Source organism: Streptopelia decaocto, assembly GCF_964273445.1.
Source record: "Streptopelia decaocto genome assembly, chromosome: 6".
Taxonomy (NCBI): Eukaryota; Metazoa; Chordata; class Aves; order Columbiformes; family Columbidae; genus Streptopelia; species Streptopelia decaocto.
In genome coordinates, this window is record NC_138660.1 from 42673083 (window position 1) to 42689946 (window position 16864).

The following is a 16864-nucleotide window of genomic DNA, read 5'->3' on the forward strand; positions in this document are numbered from 1 at the left end:
CTATTAATGTAATTTCTTCACATCATCTTGCAACTATTTTTTACAGTATCCTATCCATAGGACATATCGATATAGGAGGGTTGAGAAAGGATGACAGCACATGGAATGACAGTTTACTTCAGAAAAGTGGAGATTACATACTCAAAACCAGTAATCTTCCAATTGTGGATCTCAAAAATCCGCCTGTATAGTGTTACTGCTTCCTGTCATGGAACTAAAGATGGCAGTGCCTGCGAACCTTTTTGCTGTCGTATCATGAGCGGTGCTGACCTTATTGTCCTGATGCCCGTAGCTGTGGACTGCTTAATGAAGTGGGCAGAGATTCCTGCCCCGAGTTACCTGTGGGACCAGCTGAGGTCTCCTTCAGTATGGAAGTTGAGAGGGTCTTTTTTTCCCTGGGAAATGTTTTGAGAATGGTTGAACTCCAAGAATAATCTTCTGTACAATGGTAGTAGACAGAGCATTCATAGATTTCATAAAGCTTTACTTAATGTTTCCCCCTCAGTTCTGAATTTTTCATCTCTCTATTTGATCCTTGTTCAGGTGAGGAGGTTAGAATTAGGGTTTGTCTCCTGCCATCACAGTGTGAATCTACTGGAAGCAGAATTTTGCTTTTCTGTGTGTTTGTGTAATAGAGAGGGGCTTATTTCTGATTACTCTTAAAAGTTCAGACATGAAAAGTTCCTAGGAAAATCTCCCATAGAAAGGGAAATTGATAATGATTTCAGTCTTACAAACAACAGGGTTTAACAATGCAAAGCCCTCAGTTTTCATGTAGTGTTAGCTGGTCTTTTTCCTTTTTTTTTTTTTTTTTTTAATGTGTTTGGCTGTGTTTGAAGGGTACAGTTTCAAAGCAATGTGGAGGAGGAACAGTTGGGATGCAAATTAATTAGTATCTTATTATAAGGTCAGATAAGGTAAGGCATTTTCTAAACACAAGTTGCAATGGCTGCGTATTTTTGAGTAGAAGTAAGAAGACTGAGTCTTTATCCAGTTACATCAAAGCAAATCAGGGATAAATACACAAAAATCAATAAGGAGTATCAGCTTAAATATGCAATTAATTTGGCTCAAAAGCAGTCTTGATAGTTTTTATAACAAACTATTCTAACAGTCTTAAAGAAAACTGCAATTTACCTCTAAAAAACATAGTCCTTTTAAAAAAATGCATTAAGTAAATCAAAGATATGAATACAATATGAAAGATCAGTGAGAATGAATAAAGTGGGATTCTACTGTTGTAGTTGATACTTGGACATCCTTAAGATTCAGAGTGTGCTCATGAAGATATGTGCTACGTAATCGAAGATTTAATGTGGTGAATTGTCCCCAATATAAATAAAAGCAACACTCTCGCACATAAATCCTCCTAGACCATTTGAAGGTATGTAAATGAAGACTCAGGAGACTGCTACATTGTCTATATACAGTCCTTCTACATTGAGGAAATAGAATTTTCCAAATCAGTAATTATTGTTGACAAAATTAATGTACTTTCATATACAATGAGAATTAATATGCTGTCTTACATGATTCATGTTTTACTCTTTTCATATTCACTTAAGAGAAAGCTGATGGACAAGCCAAGACCTCTGACCATAATACCAAGATATAGATAAACTATAAATCCTGAACTTGTTCTGATTCATGAAACAGGAATTTTTGACATGAAGGGCGGTTTGTGATAATGTAAATGTATTGGCGTAGTGTTGATAGTGTTTCAGATGTAATATCTCTTGCTCTTCTGGGTGTTTCCACAGCCTTCTTCCTAGGTTTAGTGTTATGCCTGATCTGCACTAATATGGGGGTGGTAAGCACAGAGACTGACTGGTTTTTTGAATGCTCTACTGGTGGAAAAATAAGGAAAGGCTCATAATGGGTGAACAGAACTACATGTAATTTTAGTTTATACACTTGAAAAGAGGAATTACCAAACAGTGTGACTCTGAAATAATTATTGCTGAGTGCATTTTTTGAAGTACATTGCTTTCACAGAATTCCTTTAGGATACAATGTTCCAGTTGTTAATAACTTATTTAAATGTTTTTAAAAACATAATAAAACCCATGATGTTGTCTAAAAGGTTATAAATTAACAAGCACTACTTAAACAATGTACCATACATAGAATAAATGTATTCTAATGAGTCATTTTGCTTTTAATTATTCTTAGGGAGTTGCGTAGCTTGGTCATTGAGATGGTCTTGTCTACAGATATGTCGGGTCATTTTCAACAGATTAAAACTATGCGACATACTCTACAGCAGACAGAGGGGTAGGTTATTTTCCATTCTATTCATCGTCTGTAGTCTTTCAATGAGTTCATGTACAAGAAAGAATTTAAATAGTTGCCTTTGTTTTGAGATAATTGGAGCATGTCCTTGAATTGACAGGGTAGACAAAGCCAAAGCCATGTCTTTGATTCTACATGCAGCAGACATAAGCCATCCAGCAAAATCCTGGGAGCTGCACTACCGGTGGACCATGGCACTGATGGAAGAATTTTTTCAACAGGTGCCATTTTTAAAATCTTTTAATAAATCTAGTTCCATAAGCAATAGTTACACAATTAAATCTTTCATAAGTCTACCAGCAAGGATGCTGTTGGCTGTGATTGACAAGCATTGTTAGTAGTATATATTCTTTATTCTTCAACCATACCACTGACATTAATTCAACTTTTATGTGCATGAATAAGATGAAATTGTTATAGCTCTATATCTATTTCAGCTGATACCAGGATTCTGAGTGTTATAGCATTTTTTAATTTCAATGATAATATAACTTGTCAAGCTGTTTTCATTCTGTAGAGAGAGATTTATATATCCTTCAAGCTAAAAAGTAGCACCAGCAGAATAGTATGAGGGGCTTCAAAATAGGAAGAATTCATGTTCATCAAAGAAGGCAAACAGTTGTCTCCATTTCACATTTCAGAAAGCCCTTGTATTTCTTTTCTTTGCCAGTGCTTGCCATGTATATGCCACATAGATCTGCAGGTTTTGCTTTCTTAACAGCTTGATCTGAAGCCAAAGGTTAGACAGAATCATCCTGTTAACACTATGGCCATATGTCCTAAAACAAAAATGAAGACGCACCTTTCTGAAAGTTTTTTTTCATTTTTATAAGATATCGAATTCAAAGAGAAAGCCCAGTAGGTGCTGGTGTCACTTCTGCCATTTGTTTTACTCACCTCAGCAGGTGCAAAATCCGATTTCTCCCAAGGGAGAATAATCTCCCTGCAATGAATATTTGTGACCATACACATTTTTAACATAACAGTTACTAAAGTACAAATGATAACCAAAATCAAGTTTAGGTATTACACTGTTTCTACAGCTATACACAGGTTTCAAAAATGGTTAACCCAGATAACAGAACAGTGTATGTCTTGTTCATCTTGATTTTCATTATTTTGCTATATGATGACATTTTCAAATCAGGTGGGTCACACTGGAAAAGGGTCGGAGAATAAAAAGGTCAGTATGTTAAACCATGCGGTTGTTAGGCCCATCTGCTCTAGAAGGTTCTTGCTCAGTACCTAGAAGTTCTTTATATCAATTCACAGTAGGGAAACAGACTGGAGAACTGTTGCCTTAATCTAAATAATGAATGGACTAAGTTTTGTGGAAATATTGAATAGAGTCATGAATTTGTATCTGCTTCTGTAAATGGAAATTATTAGGATTTTGTACTTGAGAGGAAAAAGGAGGAGCAGATTACTCCAGATATATATTGCTTGAAAAGGTCAGAAATTACCAACTGTGAAAACATTTTAGACATAGAGGGACAGACTAGGCAGAGCCCCTGGGACAGTGAGGCAATGTGTCCAGTCAAGTGGATATAGAATTAGCAATGAACAGTCCCACATTTGTCATTGAGTACATAGGATCGGCTAATGTTTTAGTTATTCCTTTATCCTTTCATTAGAAGAAGTAACTGGATCCCAAATAAGCTGCTCAAAGACTTGAGAAGGCATTTAACAATAGGATCAAATCACCATGTATGTATTTCTGCAACTCAGCAGTAAATCATGTGAAAGTCTCTCAGGCTTTAGAGGAGTGTGCAAGGAACCAAATCTCTCTTTATGCATACTACTAAGAACAGTCTGTATGGCATAGTTCCAACACATCTGAAGTGTGATGATGTAACTGTACATATATAAATGTACTGAACGGGGCAGACACCGTAGGTCTCTTGCTTCCTAGATGCACTGTTTTGGTTGTGCATCCTCTGGTCTGTTGATCAGTGTGTGTGTGGTGGAAATCTCTGGGATTTCCAAATCTATGTTAGCCAACATGAAGTAGTTCAGATGCATACAAACCCCCCTAATTCCTCCTCTACTTTAAAAATAGTAATTCAACTGTTTCTACTTCCTTAGATGAAAAAGCAGCAGAGCCTGAAACTGCTGATCCAAAACCAATGCTTTAACAGGCATCCTTCAAAGTAAGCAAGTACCAGCACAACATGAACATTCACCTACACAAAAAACTTTGTTAACTGCAGCTAATGGTTAAAATGCGTGCCAGTGTTAACTTCAGGGGAAAAGCCAAACAATGCTTTAAGTTTAAAAGCAACAATTACAGGAAGTGTGTTATAATGCCAAGGAAAATCTGAGCTACTTATTTAAAATAAAAATACACTCACCCATCTCAAAACCTTAACAGTAAAGAAATACATAGTTCAAGTCACTCAAACAAGTATCAGAGCTCCTATAGCATTCTACTCTCAGTCTGAATAGGTCCAAAAGCACAAAAAACCAAGTTGTCCAGTGAGTTCAGCACCTGGGCAAAGAGGTTTTTTTACTGTTTTGAGATTTGTCTTGATTTTAAATATTAATGATAAATTTAACTGTAAATTCTGTGTCTATTATTACAATTTACAGTAGACTTAGTCTCATATGACATTTAAGTAGTAATTATGTATTGTATTACTTATGTATTATATTAATTGCAAACTAATTCATAATTGGCTTAAAGACCTACTTGAAAACATTAAAAAAATTCAAACAAATTCTTTGCTAGTGTGGAATTTTCTCATTTTTAATACCTAGTTAATAGAAGACTGCAAAATTAATATTTCTTTAGAAATCCTGTATTCAACAATGGCTGAAATTGCTAGAACTACCCCAGTTTATATTATATCACAGTCTGCCTTCAGCATTTACCTGGAGGCACCACTAACACCGCTCTTAGTAGGACATGTTCATGTGTTCTTTTACATGCTGCATGCAAATTACGAACCCTTAGGCATAGAATTTAAAGGCCACAGTGATAAAACTCTCCACTTCTACATGAAACACAATCTGCAAGCTATATCTATTCCTGTGGCTGAAATGGTTTTATTGGTATTACAGTTCTAAACTTTTCACAAATCTAGTTCAATGATATATGATAAAAAGTTTAAGGAAGGTCAATACTGTCCCCTTTGTCCATCAGCCTCTGATGAGATCTTTGGGAAAATAGTATGTTCATGTACTGCTCCCCACTGATATCCATGAATAATGTAATACGTAGAGTCATTTTACTTGAAAGACTAACTTTTCCTATATCTAGAATGTCAGTGCATCTAGGGGCCAAGTTTGTCCAGCAACACAAATTATAGCCTTCTTTGAAAGATGTCTCTTCAGGGTTTTTTGTGCCACTAGACTTTCTTTTTGAGCTATTTCAAGTCAGTTGGTCTACCATGCTGAAAACGGAGATAATGGCCCCCTGTCTGTCAAAACTGTTATGACAAAAAACATCTCTTTTAATGTATTAGGTGTTGAACTATTTTCAGAATTAGGTTGTACAAATTTGTAATGAAATTGAGCTTCTGCTTTGTTATGGCTACAGTAGCAGAGAGACATGCCTGCTAGTGAGAATCAGTTCAGGTCAGATCATGCCCTTGACCTGTGTAAATCCACTGAAGGACTCTTACATGTTGGATAAACAAATGTGATAGAAGGAATCAATTAGCATTTGCCATGCTATTGCAAACATGTCTAAATATCTCCAATCCCATTACATCTGGGATCAGCAGAACTCAACTGTGAATACTGGAGGATTTCATACATGTTAAATCTCATTGGCAGATGCCTTGCTCTTGAGGATAACTTGCTTGCAATAAGTTCCTTTATATAAAAATTGTCAAATGTAAGTTAGAATTTTGACTTTCATTTTTCCCTAAAATTTGAAGATAAATAATGAGGTGGGTGGTTTGGTTTGTTTTCCTTCTGTGGCTTGTTTTTGTTTAGGAATACAAGTGAACAAATTAATCAGTTGAATAAATGCTAAGAATGTTCAGATTCCTTTGTCTTTCTGTCTCTCTATTAAATATGTGCTTATAATATTGAATGTTGTTGTTTGCAGGGAGACAAGGAGGCTGCTTTAGGTCTTCAGTTTTCCCCACTCTGTGACCGCAAGTCTACTTTGGTAGCTCAGTCCCAAATAGGTAATGTCAAGTTTTGTTTTTCTTTTTCTTGTATATGTAGGAACACGTAAAATCATGTGGGCATTTCTTATACCCATTTTGAGTTTTAGATGTTCCAAATACCATAGCGTAGAAGGCATTTCTTTGCACCTATCTGTTCACGCAACTCCTATGCTCTTACAGCAGAAATGCTGGTCTCAAAAGAACATGAAGTAATTTCAGCATATGTGGTGCCAAGGAGGGACAGGAGAGGGATTAACTGAAGTATGGGACATAAACCCAACTTTTATTGTACATGCTTTAGAATTGGGTAGATCATGTCCTCAGACAGATTGACTCTTGGTCAAATCACACGTCTGTCTCTACCACAATCTGAAAGCCTTGTATTGTTTTGTAGATGCACCTCAAAGCTAATTCATACATCAGATCTGCACTGCAGAGACTGTCAGTGTGGCAGGGTCAAACTACACAGGGTCAAGCCTCCTTGTGTTGACAAGGACCACTGCATTCTCTTCCTGTCAATCCTAATTGCATTTTGGTCAACTGCAGCCAAACTTTATCTTTCCACTTTCAGAAATGTGGGTCTAAGTTCTCTCTATCCCTGTTTCCATCAGCAGAAATAAGGAAATAAAATTATGTGAGTGAACACAATACTCAGGGAGAGATTCTACAGCTGACTGTGTTATCCTTGAACTGAAGCATGTCTTCCTGTCTGACCTTGTCATTGAAAATGTCCTTTATTCCATTTCATTGGGACTTGAAAGGCACTGTGCTTGAGCATCATACCCACTGCAGGAGGGAAACTGGATCCTAGGCTGAAGCACTGTTGCTCACCTCTGTACTGTGTTGCATGGTTAGAGCATGAAAACATATGGAAATCCATTGCTAGCTCATGTTTTAACATTTTTTTTTCCTGTTAAGTGCTCAGCAGGGAATAATACTTCATTCTTTCACTGTGTCATTCCATACCTTGATGAGCACTTTAAAATGTAAAAGGCATTGTTCAGAGCTGACATCTCCGAACTGTGGGATGAATGCTGTCTCCTAAGGATATTACTTGTTCTCTTCACTGATTTGACAGAATACTCCTACGCAACGTGAAATAACACTTTACCTCCACAGAATAATAAACAGCATTTTGAAATATTAACTCCTTTGCAAGAAGATCTGAATGGTAAAAGAGACAGCATGACTTCTAGCCCCTTGGCTTCCCTTCTATTCAATAATTAATATTCATTTCAAATGGTAGGTGTGTTCTGCAGTGCATAAAATTTACAAGAAAAAGCAATGAAAAGCTATAATTATTAATATCTAGTTATATCTATAAAGCTTCAGGTGTTTTTGTTTCCAGTTGTGCTTTTTTTCTCAAGATTATACTAGTGGTATCAAGTATACTGAATCAGGACTACAGTCAGAAAATCAGCCTGATATATAGTATTTTGATTTGAGAGCTGTGGAAATGGAAAACCTGATTTTCTCTCTTTTTCTTCTTTAGGTTTCATTGATTTCATAGTAGAACCAACATTTTCTCTTCTTACGGACTCAATGGAGAAAATTGTTATGCCTCTTATAGAGGAAGCATCAAAATCTGAAAGTCCTGCATTTGGGACATCCAGGTATGAATACACTGTTTAGTTATTGAACTAACATAAAATAACATAATGGTGTCATTCTTTGAATTATCACAATTGTTTTAACGGTTGGAAAAGTAACAGAAATGGCTGTGTGGTATTGCCACCATGTGGTACTGTGTTGTATTTGCAATAAGCTATTACTCCAATGACTGTGAACCATCGTGCACATAAAAAGTCAAAACCACAGTAACGAGTAGAATACACACATGTAAAATATAAAGTTCATTTTCTACAGCATATCTAATAACACTTTTTTTTCTTTGACTATAATCTTTCCAATAGATTATTGAGGTACCTACTTCTCTTGAGCTATTTTCAGTATAATTTTAATTGACAGTACCAAAAGTTATTATTTCTTTCTGAGAGACAGTTGGAAGTGGAGGTGGTGAAGGTGGTTTTAGGGTTTTTTTTTTTTCTGTTTTTTATTATTCTGTCGGTCACTTTCCTTCTTCACCTTTCCGTTTTAATAATATTTGCTATATGCACTTGAGCCAAAATTGATTCCATTTATATTCTACTTGAGAGATCCAAGTACAGTATGAGATGCAGCGAGGGTTTACCCATCCAGCTCTTGTTTTTTGCTTCATAGAAGTTGTCTATAAAACAAACGTCCTATAACAGACAGTGTTATCTGAGTGACTCTATGCTGAAAGCATTGTTCAATAATAAGATGCTGCTTTTACAAATATTACCTCTGTTACCACATTTTAAAAAATTTTAAAATTGTAATTTGAGTTTTCACTGAGGCTACTAATATGATAATTCTGCAGGGCAGTTTTTCATTTGCTGTGAATTAGTTAGGTTTTAATAGCAAAAGGATGACTATAGTTCTTTCTGATAATGAGTTTACATGTATTTTGGTTAATAGAAGTAAGGAGAAATTACTAGAAGTATGTATTTAGGATAGTGTTCTTAGTGTTTTGTGGAACAGTGCTAAACTAAGGCATTATTGATAACATACTTGTTTACCTACTCCTTCACAAACGAGTGATTAGCAGCTTCAAATGATTAGTAGCTCTAGGCTTCATTTTTCTCTGATGTTCACAGCTGAGTGTTAGATGAACAGAAGTTTATGAGCTTCCTCATGTGGGGTAGAGGATAAAGGCATTTTTTCTTAGTATAGGATCAAAAGCTACACTTAGGAAGAGACTGGAGAGCACATAGTATGATACAGAAATGTCTGAACCAGCAGAGTTGCACTGACACTACTGGATGGACGCCAAGAGTGTATGGAGCACCCAGAGACTGCAGTTAACTCTTCTCATGCAGTTCTCACTGATAAGTTCACTCCAACTCTGTTTTCTGATTAATGGAAATTCATTTGTATGCATATGAACATCTGTCTGTGGTACCAATGAGATAAACTATGCAGCATAATTGAGTAAACAAAACCTGCTATGATGTGATCACTTCTACAAGGCTAGAAACAGGTCTGAATTTTTAATCCTAAGAAAAAAAAGAGAGTTAATAACTTTTTTTCCCCCACCTCTACATGTATCTGCATATCCAAATACAAATAATCAATTTGACTTCTACCTTCCCTTTAATGTCAGGTAGCTGCAGTACCTCTTAAGCAGTTTTTAAAGCCTCTGTATTAAATTATTCTTTGACTACACTTGAAGGCATGTACCTCCAAGAGAATTTTCAACAGAAGGTAAACCTACTTACCTGTCATATACTTTCATGTTTTGCTTTTTTTAAATGGGTCAACAAATAACAGTCAGATACCTTTCCTGTGAGCCCCAAAGATACTATTCACAGTTCAAAAACACAGCTAAGAGGCTGCTCCAAAATGGCTACATAAACATTCTTTCAAGAACTAACTTACAAGTAATATCTCTTCAGCTGTCACATTTTTCAAGAATTCCTTGGAAAAAAGGTCAGTAAGAATTGGTCCCATGTTACAGCTTTATGAGTTGAAGAAATGTCTTATATCTTAGACACGGTTTGGTGAAAAATATAATTTTGAGTTAGTGATTGCATGTACATTCTAAGAAATTTGATTCAAATTAACTGTGTATTATTAAAATTGCCCAACTGTGTTCACAATTTAGGGTTTTTTCCCTTCTGCAGCCAAAATAGTTTGGGAGCAGTGAGCAATGCTGAAGCACAGAGACGACCCAATTATAAAAGTACAACTGATGGAGGGACTCAAACAGAAAATTCTCTAGCAACTGTAGACCTAAAAAGCTTTAAGGACAACTTGATGAAGATCATTCAAGCAAACAAAGAAAGATGGAAAGAATTAGCAGTAGAAGGTAAGATATACTGAGGTGAAATGTTTTTGTTGGTTATTCCCTCACATCTCCCCTACTTTCATTTTTTTAATTTCCTTCAACCTATAAAAGTATGTAGTTGTCTTGTATTCATATCTTTTATGTCATAATGTTGGTTTAGATGGTGCTGTTTTGCTCTCCCTGGAGGTATAAAGAGATGTAGGTTGTCAGGGGATGAGAGCAAATTTTACAGCCTGTGCAATAAGGCCCTGTGCTGCTCTGCTTATCTCTAGAAGTCTGATTTAGAAATGTACATTCTTGCACATTTAATCATAACTGATACTGACATATGCTTTAAATGCCAAAATCAACAATTCAAAGTAGTATGTGCTCCCACATTTCTTAAGAAATGTAAAAGTTGTACTTTGCTATTAGAAATGCTATTTTTTTCCCCACTGTATGGTACAAAATTCAGTATTGCAGCCTTCTTGGGACTATTCTGTAGGCAATTATTTAAATGACTCCACAGATCTAAAGTTTTGGGCTATTGCAACATTTATTAGACCCAAACAAGGCAAAAAGTGACTCTTTGTTTGCTGATAGATAGTTAATAAAGCCAAATCTGCATCAAGTATCTTAGTTCATATGCCATACTTGAAAATTGTCTGAGGTTACAGTTATCTGAGTGAAATGACTTGTGAAAATTGTTGAGCACATTTTATAACCTTGATCCAGGTTAAGTGAATGCCATTTGGGAATATTTTGTCCACAGTCTGTGCTGTTTCCAAGTAAACACCTGGAGTATTTCAGTATACTGTTTCACTGCTGGAACTGATCTTGCTGCACATGACCTGATACTGATGGCAGAGAATGATAGCCTGGAACCCAGTGCCAGCCTTGTCTTTCATTCCATCATCCAAAGCATCTTTTTTCTCAAAAAGGTGTCAGAAGAGACAGAAAAACACTACTGAACAGTGCTACAATCTCATTTAGTGCTAAATCACAAATGAATATTCTCATTAGGAGAATGTTAAGAACAAGCTTCTACAATCTGCTGTGACAATGACTTGAGAGTTAGGTAGAAGGGGCAACCAAGGAATAGATTTCACTAACATTGTCTCTTCTTCATGGGCAGCTTCATAGGATCGATTGCCTCTTTTGGTATTGTCCAACTAATAATGACTTATCAAAAGGGCAAAACTGCTAATTTGTAAATATCAGTAGTAATAGGAGATCATCAGGGTGCCCAAGACCACTTAGCTACAGCCTGCAGAAATCAAGCAGCCCTACATGCAGAGTCCTTCAATATGGAAGAATGGAGAACTTGCTATCTGGAAGTTTGCCATTTCCAGTTACATCTGACTAACCAGTTTGACTTTGGTACATCAACTTTTTGGTATATTGTTTTGGAGGTGTACAGTGCATTTCCTTTTCATTTCCAGTGCTTTGTAGTGCTCTATAAATTACCGATAGATTTAGCCCAGTTGTACTGGGCTGTTGACAGCCACTGAAAACACAAAGTTTCTCACAGCAAGAGATTTAAGAATTGTTTCTCTATACAGTCAATATTAATGTGAGGCCCAGCAAGACCCGGGAAATGCTGGACATGCTTTCTACTGTGAAAAACAGAGCTGTAAATGTTCAGGACTCCATGGACTTTGTTGAGATTGTAGTGGTCCATATTCTTTTCTTCCATGCCCTTCTTTTCTTCCAACAACTTGGCTAGTGAAGTATGTCTATGTATTTCCGGAACAGAGTTATGGAATTACAGTAGAATATAAATTAAGAAAACTGATGGGTAAGTGGAAACAGCTGGTGCTGAGGCCAGAAATTGATGAAGATATCTGCTTTGTGTGGTTGTGGGTGAACTATTTTGCAAAACCTCTGTGAAAGCAAGGAAGAGATTTCTAGAAAACTGTCTACTTGCAGCAGCATCTCCAGTTCACTGGAACATGGCATGGAGAACTTCAGGGTGCCTGGTTGGAATCTACAGGCACCTTGTGAATACTGCAGGTACTTTTGAGTACAGATTTATATTTTGTTAGTACACAGAGAGTAGAGAGTAAGGTCTTTTAATAAAAACTGTGGGGGCATTATATAGGTTTTGTGAAAATTAAGATGTTTTCCATTAACTTTTTGCATGTGGGCAGTAAGGACTGCTGGAAAAGATGCTTTCACTAGGTGAATGTGGCCCTCTATAGAGCGCTGTCCGAGGTAGCACTTATGTTCCTTGTCACATAATGGGAGAAGAAATCTTCCCCAGTTGGCCCATATCAGCAGGATATGTGCTCTGAAGCTGCACCCTGCAAAGGCTGAAAATCATTAAAAATTAACAAAATTAATGTGCAAAATTAATGTGCAAAATTAACATCTAGTAAAGAATGAAAAATACTGAAATATGTCCCCTTTCCACTTGAAATTCCTTTCAGACTGCACTCAAGTTTGACTAAGCTTGTAAGTGAATAACCTGAGACCTTGAACATCAGATAATTTGTTCCATCCTGTCTGGATCTCATGTTACCTTCTCTGGCTCTATTGCTTGGTGAAAGTCATTAGATTGCGCTGGACATACATATGAAGTTGTGTTTTATTCATATCTTAGCAGGGGTACAAACCGAGGGAAGAAATACCAGTTGTAAATCACTGCCAGGTGAAAGGAGCTTTGTTATTGCTATCATTATTCCTAGCTGGATAATTTATGACAAACCACAAAGAGCTGAGTGCACAGAGAAGGCCATGTGTTTGAGGGCAGTGTGCCATGGTAGTAACCAGGCTGGCTGTTAGCGTAGATCTCCAAACACTTCCTGAGCTGACTATGACAAACAGTACTTGTTGTTAAAAGAACCATCTGTGTTCTTGTCAGTGGGTTCTGCAGCCACTAGACATTGTTCCCAGATTAGTTCACAGGATCAAGAGAAATTGTCTCTATAAATGTAGTAATACAGATGCACAGGCAATATAGAAAGGAAACTAGTGTCAACACATATAATTTCCTGAGCGCGACTTGAGCTTGTTCCTGTTTCTCACCTTTTCAGGATAAGGCTGCCCATGTAGCCCTGGTTGGCAGGCAGTTCAGCCAGAGGTGAGTGAGGGCTGAGAAAGCTGGAAGATGCTCTGACTCCTGTGCCCAGACCAGCCAGAGCAGGAGACCAAGACAACCTGACGGTGTTGATGACAGTGCAGCTTTCCTGGAGGTGTGGCAGGCCCAGGTGCTGGTGCTGCCCCTTCCTGGAGAGATAGTTGCTGCTGAGACTTGATTCAGAGCAAGCAGCTTGTTCAAGGAGCAATGTGCTTTGTTTTGGAAAGGCCTGTGTTAGTAAGGAAAGCGTTTATCTACCTAGGCAGCAGTTTCAGAGTTTCCTTAACAGAAGGTTCACTAAATGGCTCCATTTTGCTAAAAAGGCCGTGTCTTATATAATTGATGCAGAGCAGCTCAGTGCTTAATAGCCTAAGGGTCCTCAACCTTTTACCACTGGAGAATTAGAGAAATGTTTCTCAGGCCTTTCAGGGAATGCAGTTAACAGGGAATTACCATAATGATCAAACATCTGGGATTCTAATTTGAAAGCCTTGATGTTTAATTAATATTCCAAACCCCTAATCACCAGATAATCCGTCTTTGTTCGACTCAACACAGTGATAAAGAGACCATTCCATCCTGTGCTATTTTCAACACATAGTGGCAATGGCTGCTGCTTTTTCCAATTGTGGTACTTGTAGCAAACAGACAGTAAAGATGCTCAGATGAGTTTGAGAGGTTGTTTCGTTGGAGAAAATGTTTGCTAAATGGATTTTAAGGTCTGGAAGTTATTGTCTACTGAGAAAACTGTAAGAAACACATGACTGTTGGGACAGATTTAAATGTTATGTAAGATCCTTCATGATGCAGTTCTTAGAACAGAAAAATTGTAACAATGATTTAATATTTTAAAAATACAATGTTTATTCCTTATCCCCACAATGCTTATCCCTTCAAGCTTATTTTGTTCAAATGTTCAAAAGGCTTACTAGTCAAGTTGGTCAGTGGTTGGCAAGCTCAGGTACCCAACAGAGTAAAAGGGTATGGACTAGTAATCATGATTACCATCTGTTCAGTAGATACCATTGTAAATAAAGTTACAGGGATAAATATCATTATCTTAACTTTACAGTTGAGCAAAAAGAGCCACAGACAGCTTAGGACATCTCAGGTCATATAATAACATGAAGGACTGCAGCATACAGTGTCCAGCTGCCAATCCAATGGGCCCACCACTGACGCATGCTCATCTTCAGGATAATACAACAGCAGTTACTTGTTGCTCCCATTTTATGCTTCTGTAACTCTTCTGAAGAATTAACTGTTACAGGACCTGAATGAAGGTTGCATTATTTGTGTGGAAAGTGATCAGTGACAAACCTTGTCCTGGACACCTTCAGGCAGTGCACTGTGCTGCACAGCTCAAAGGTCTGTGGGTCTAAAGGGTGACCGGACAGATCAGAATGGGATAAAAAAATGAGGCTAAATGGGGCTCTGGCACTGTGCCACTGCTTAATTTTGACAGTAACAATATGGAAAAATGATAACTACTGCATCTTTGGAGTAGAGATCAGCTGGGTTTTTTTTTTCCTTCCCCCCCCCACCATGGGCAGCAACTTCGAATAACAAATGTCTTTTCTGAAAGACCTCTGGATGGTACCTGCAGGTCCCCCTCAGGCACTTTCAGTCCAGCATACTTCCAGTCACAAAACCCACAGGGTTCTGCTCCATTTTGCCTGAAAGATTTTCTCTGCAGGCTCACTAATAAGAAGGGAGTAACAGCTACTGAAATGTGAAAATCTGTGATGATCTGATAGTTACTGTGATTTAGCAGCCACTAAGAAGGACGGATGGTGGGAGGACGTGTGTGACAGTCATGGAAACCAACTGACAGTTTGACACATGAAATCTACCTTAATGAACTGTTTTAATCTGTTGGAGAAAAATAAATTCTCTGATTTTAATTGCAATACTAAAATGTTTAGGTCATAAGCAGTTTTTGATCTAATCCTGAAAGGTGTTAACAGTGGGAAAAGGAGAATTTTTCACCATGGTCTGAGGAAGTGCAATGAATGGATTGAGCTAAGAGTAGCAAGAAATGTTTTGTATTGGCAGTACCTGGTAAATCACAGACTAAGGAATGATAACTGAACCTATTAATGGAACCTGTTATATATCCCCCTGGAGTATACACCAGAGAGCTGGCCTTTCCCTGTATGTGACAAACTACATGGCTTAAACCACCTTTTCCCTCTAGTAGGCTCAGAGCAGCATGTTCCTCCCTTCCCTGTCCTGAAAGTCCCAGCATTCAAACCCCTGGGCTGACAGCTAAACAGCAAAAGAGAAGTAAAAGGCAGAGGTAGCCAACTTAGGAAACCCTAAACTCACCACAAATTATTTTAAACCAAATCTTTTAGTAGAAAGTTTTGATAGCTAATTATGCCTGTGCTATGTTCTCTATATGTCATAGTGCTGTGACATCAAGTGCCACTGGATTACATGGTTTGCAGTGGTTTTATTTCCTCCTGTATCTGTGATGCAATTTGTGTGAGGAAGTGACAGTGGAAGGAATAGGTGTCTAAATACCTCTGTGAGTTACTGCATTGTATTCTTGGGTTTGAAAATTGTAGGTTGGTTGGGAAAAATCACAGTTATTTGGGAACTCTTGGACATGTCTTTAAACTTACTTGGGAGTTCCAGAGGCACCAGGATCAGTCTGCTAGTTTTCTGTGAAGTTTTGATACTTATTGCTGGTCTCTTCCTCTTCTCTTTAAAATGACTGATGTGAGAACATGTTTTAGAAAGGTGCAGTTCATTCCCATGTCATCCTGGTTTTGTTCTTTTGTCACTGCTTTGAGGAACTTCGTTTTCCAGTAGAAATGAAAGCACACAAGGCTAGAAATCAGTTTGTGGTAATATCCACAGAGTTTGTAACGTCCAGCAGCATTCTTCACTACAGATTCCTCAAATAATTTAATTCTTAGTGAAAATATACAACTTTTCTCTTTAATTCAGTAGTTTGCTAATTCTTAATACTTCAATGTCATTATGTCTTTCTGTAAGAGTAAGTTATTAGCTTATTTTCAACACACCTGATGGAAATAGTGATGTGATTCTGCAGACATTTGCTTTACTGGGGTTTAGCGCTGTGGCAGTTATTGCCTTTAGCTGATTTGAGATGTTCTACTTACACATGGCTTGTATATTTTATCTCCACTCTTCTTAAGTCAGTACATGCTCAGGTGGTACAGTTGTTGGAGACAGAAAGGTATCTTATAAGCCCTGTACTGTGAAGATAATAGTAGTTGAATGCTCTGTTTCTTATTACAGAAGTTCCAGGAAAAGCAGGTCCGTGGACATATCCAAAAGAGAAAGTACCAAAATGTACAAAAGCTTCCTCACCACTCGGTAGACCATGTCCTGAAAGTGGTGCTGCATACACAGAGAGTAACGTAGTGGAGGTGGTGGAAATCAGCATTGTTTTTGGTAATGCAGACTCACCAGAGCTTCTGCAGCGGCAGAGCAGCGACACTTTGGAGACCACAGAATCCTGCAGCATGGTGATAGACATTGATCCGCCTGACAGTT

The 16864-nt window shown here is 37.5% G+C and overlaps 1 protein-coding gene across 1 annotated transcript in view; it reads left to right on the forward strand.

The window, feature by feature from the left end:
- The window catches only part of PDE1A (phosphodiesterase 1A), a gene marked incomplete at its 5' end in the record, with an annotated part of 115128 nt that overhangs the window by 84388 nt on the left and 13876 nt on the right, over window positions 1-16864 (forward strand). Inside the window, 5 exons of the mRNA XM_082057105.1 lie at window positions 2173-2274; window positions 2393-2513; window positions 6347-6428; window positions 7903-8023; window positions 10115-10299. Of these exons, the coding sequence (XP_081913231.1) occupies window positions 2173-2274; window positions 2393-2513; window positions 6347-6428; window positions 7903-8023; window positions 10115-10299 (611 nt within the window). The remainder of the gene's footprint in view (window positions 1-2172; window positions 2275-2392; window positions 2514-6346; window positions 6429-7902; window positions 8024-10114; window positions 10300-16864) is intronic.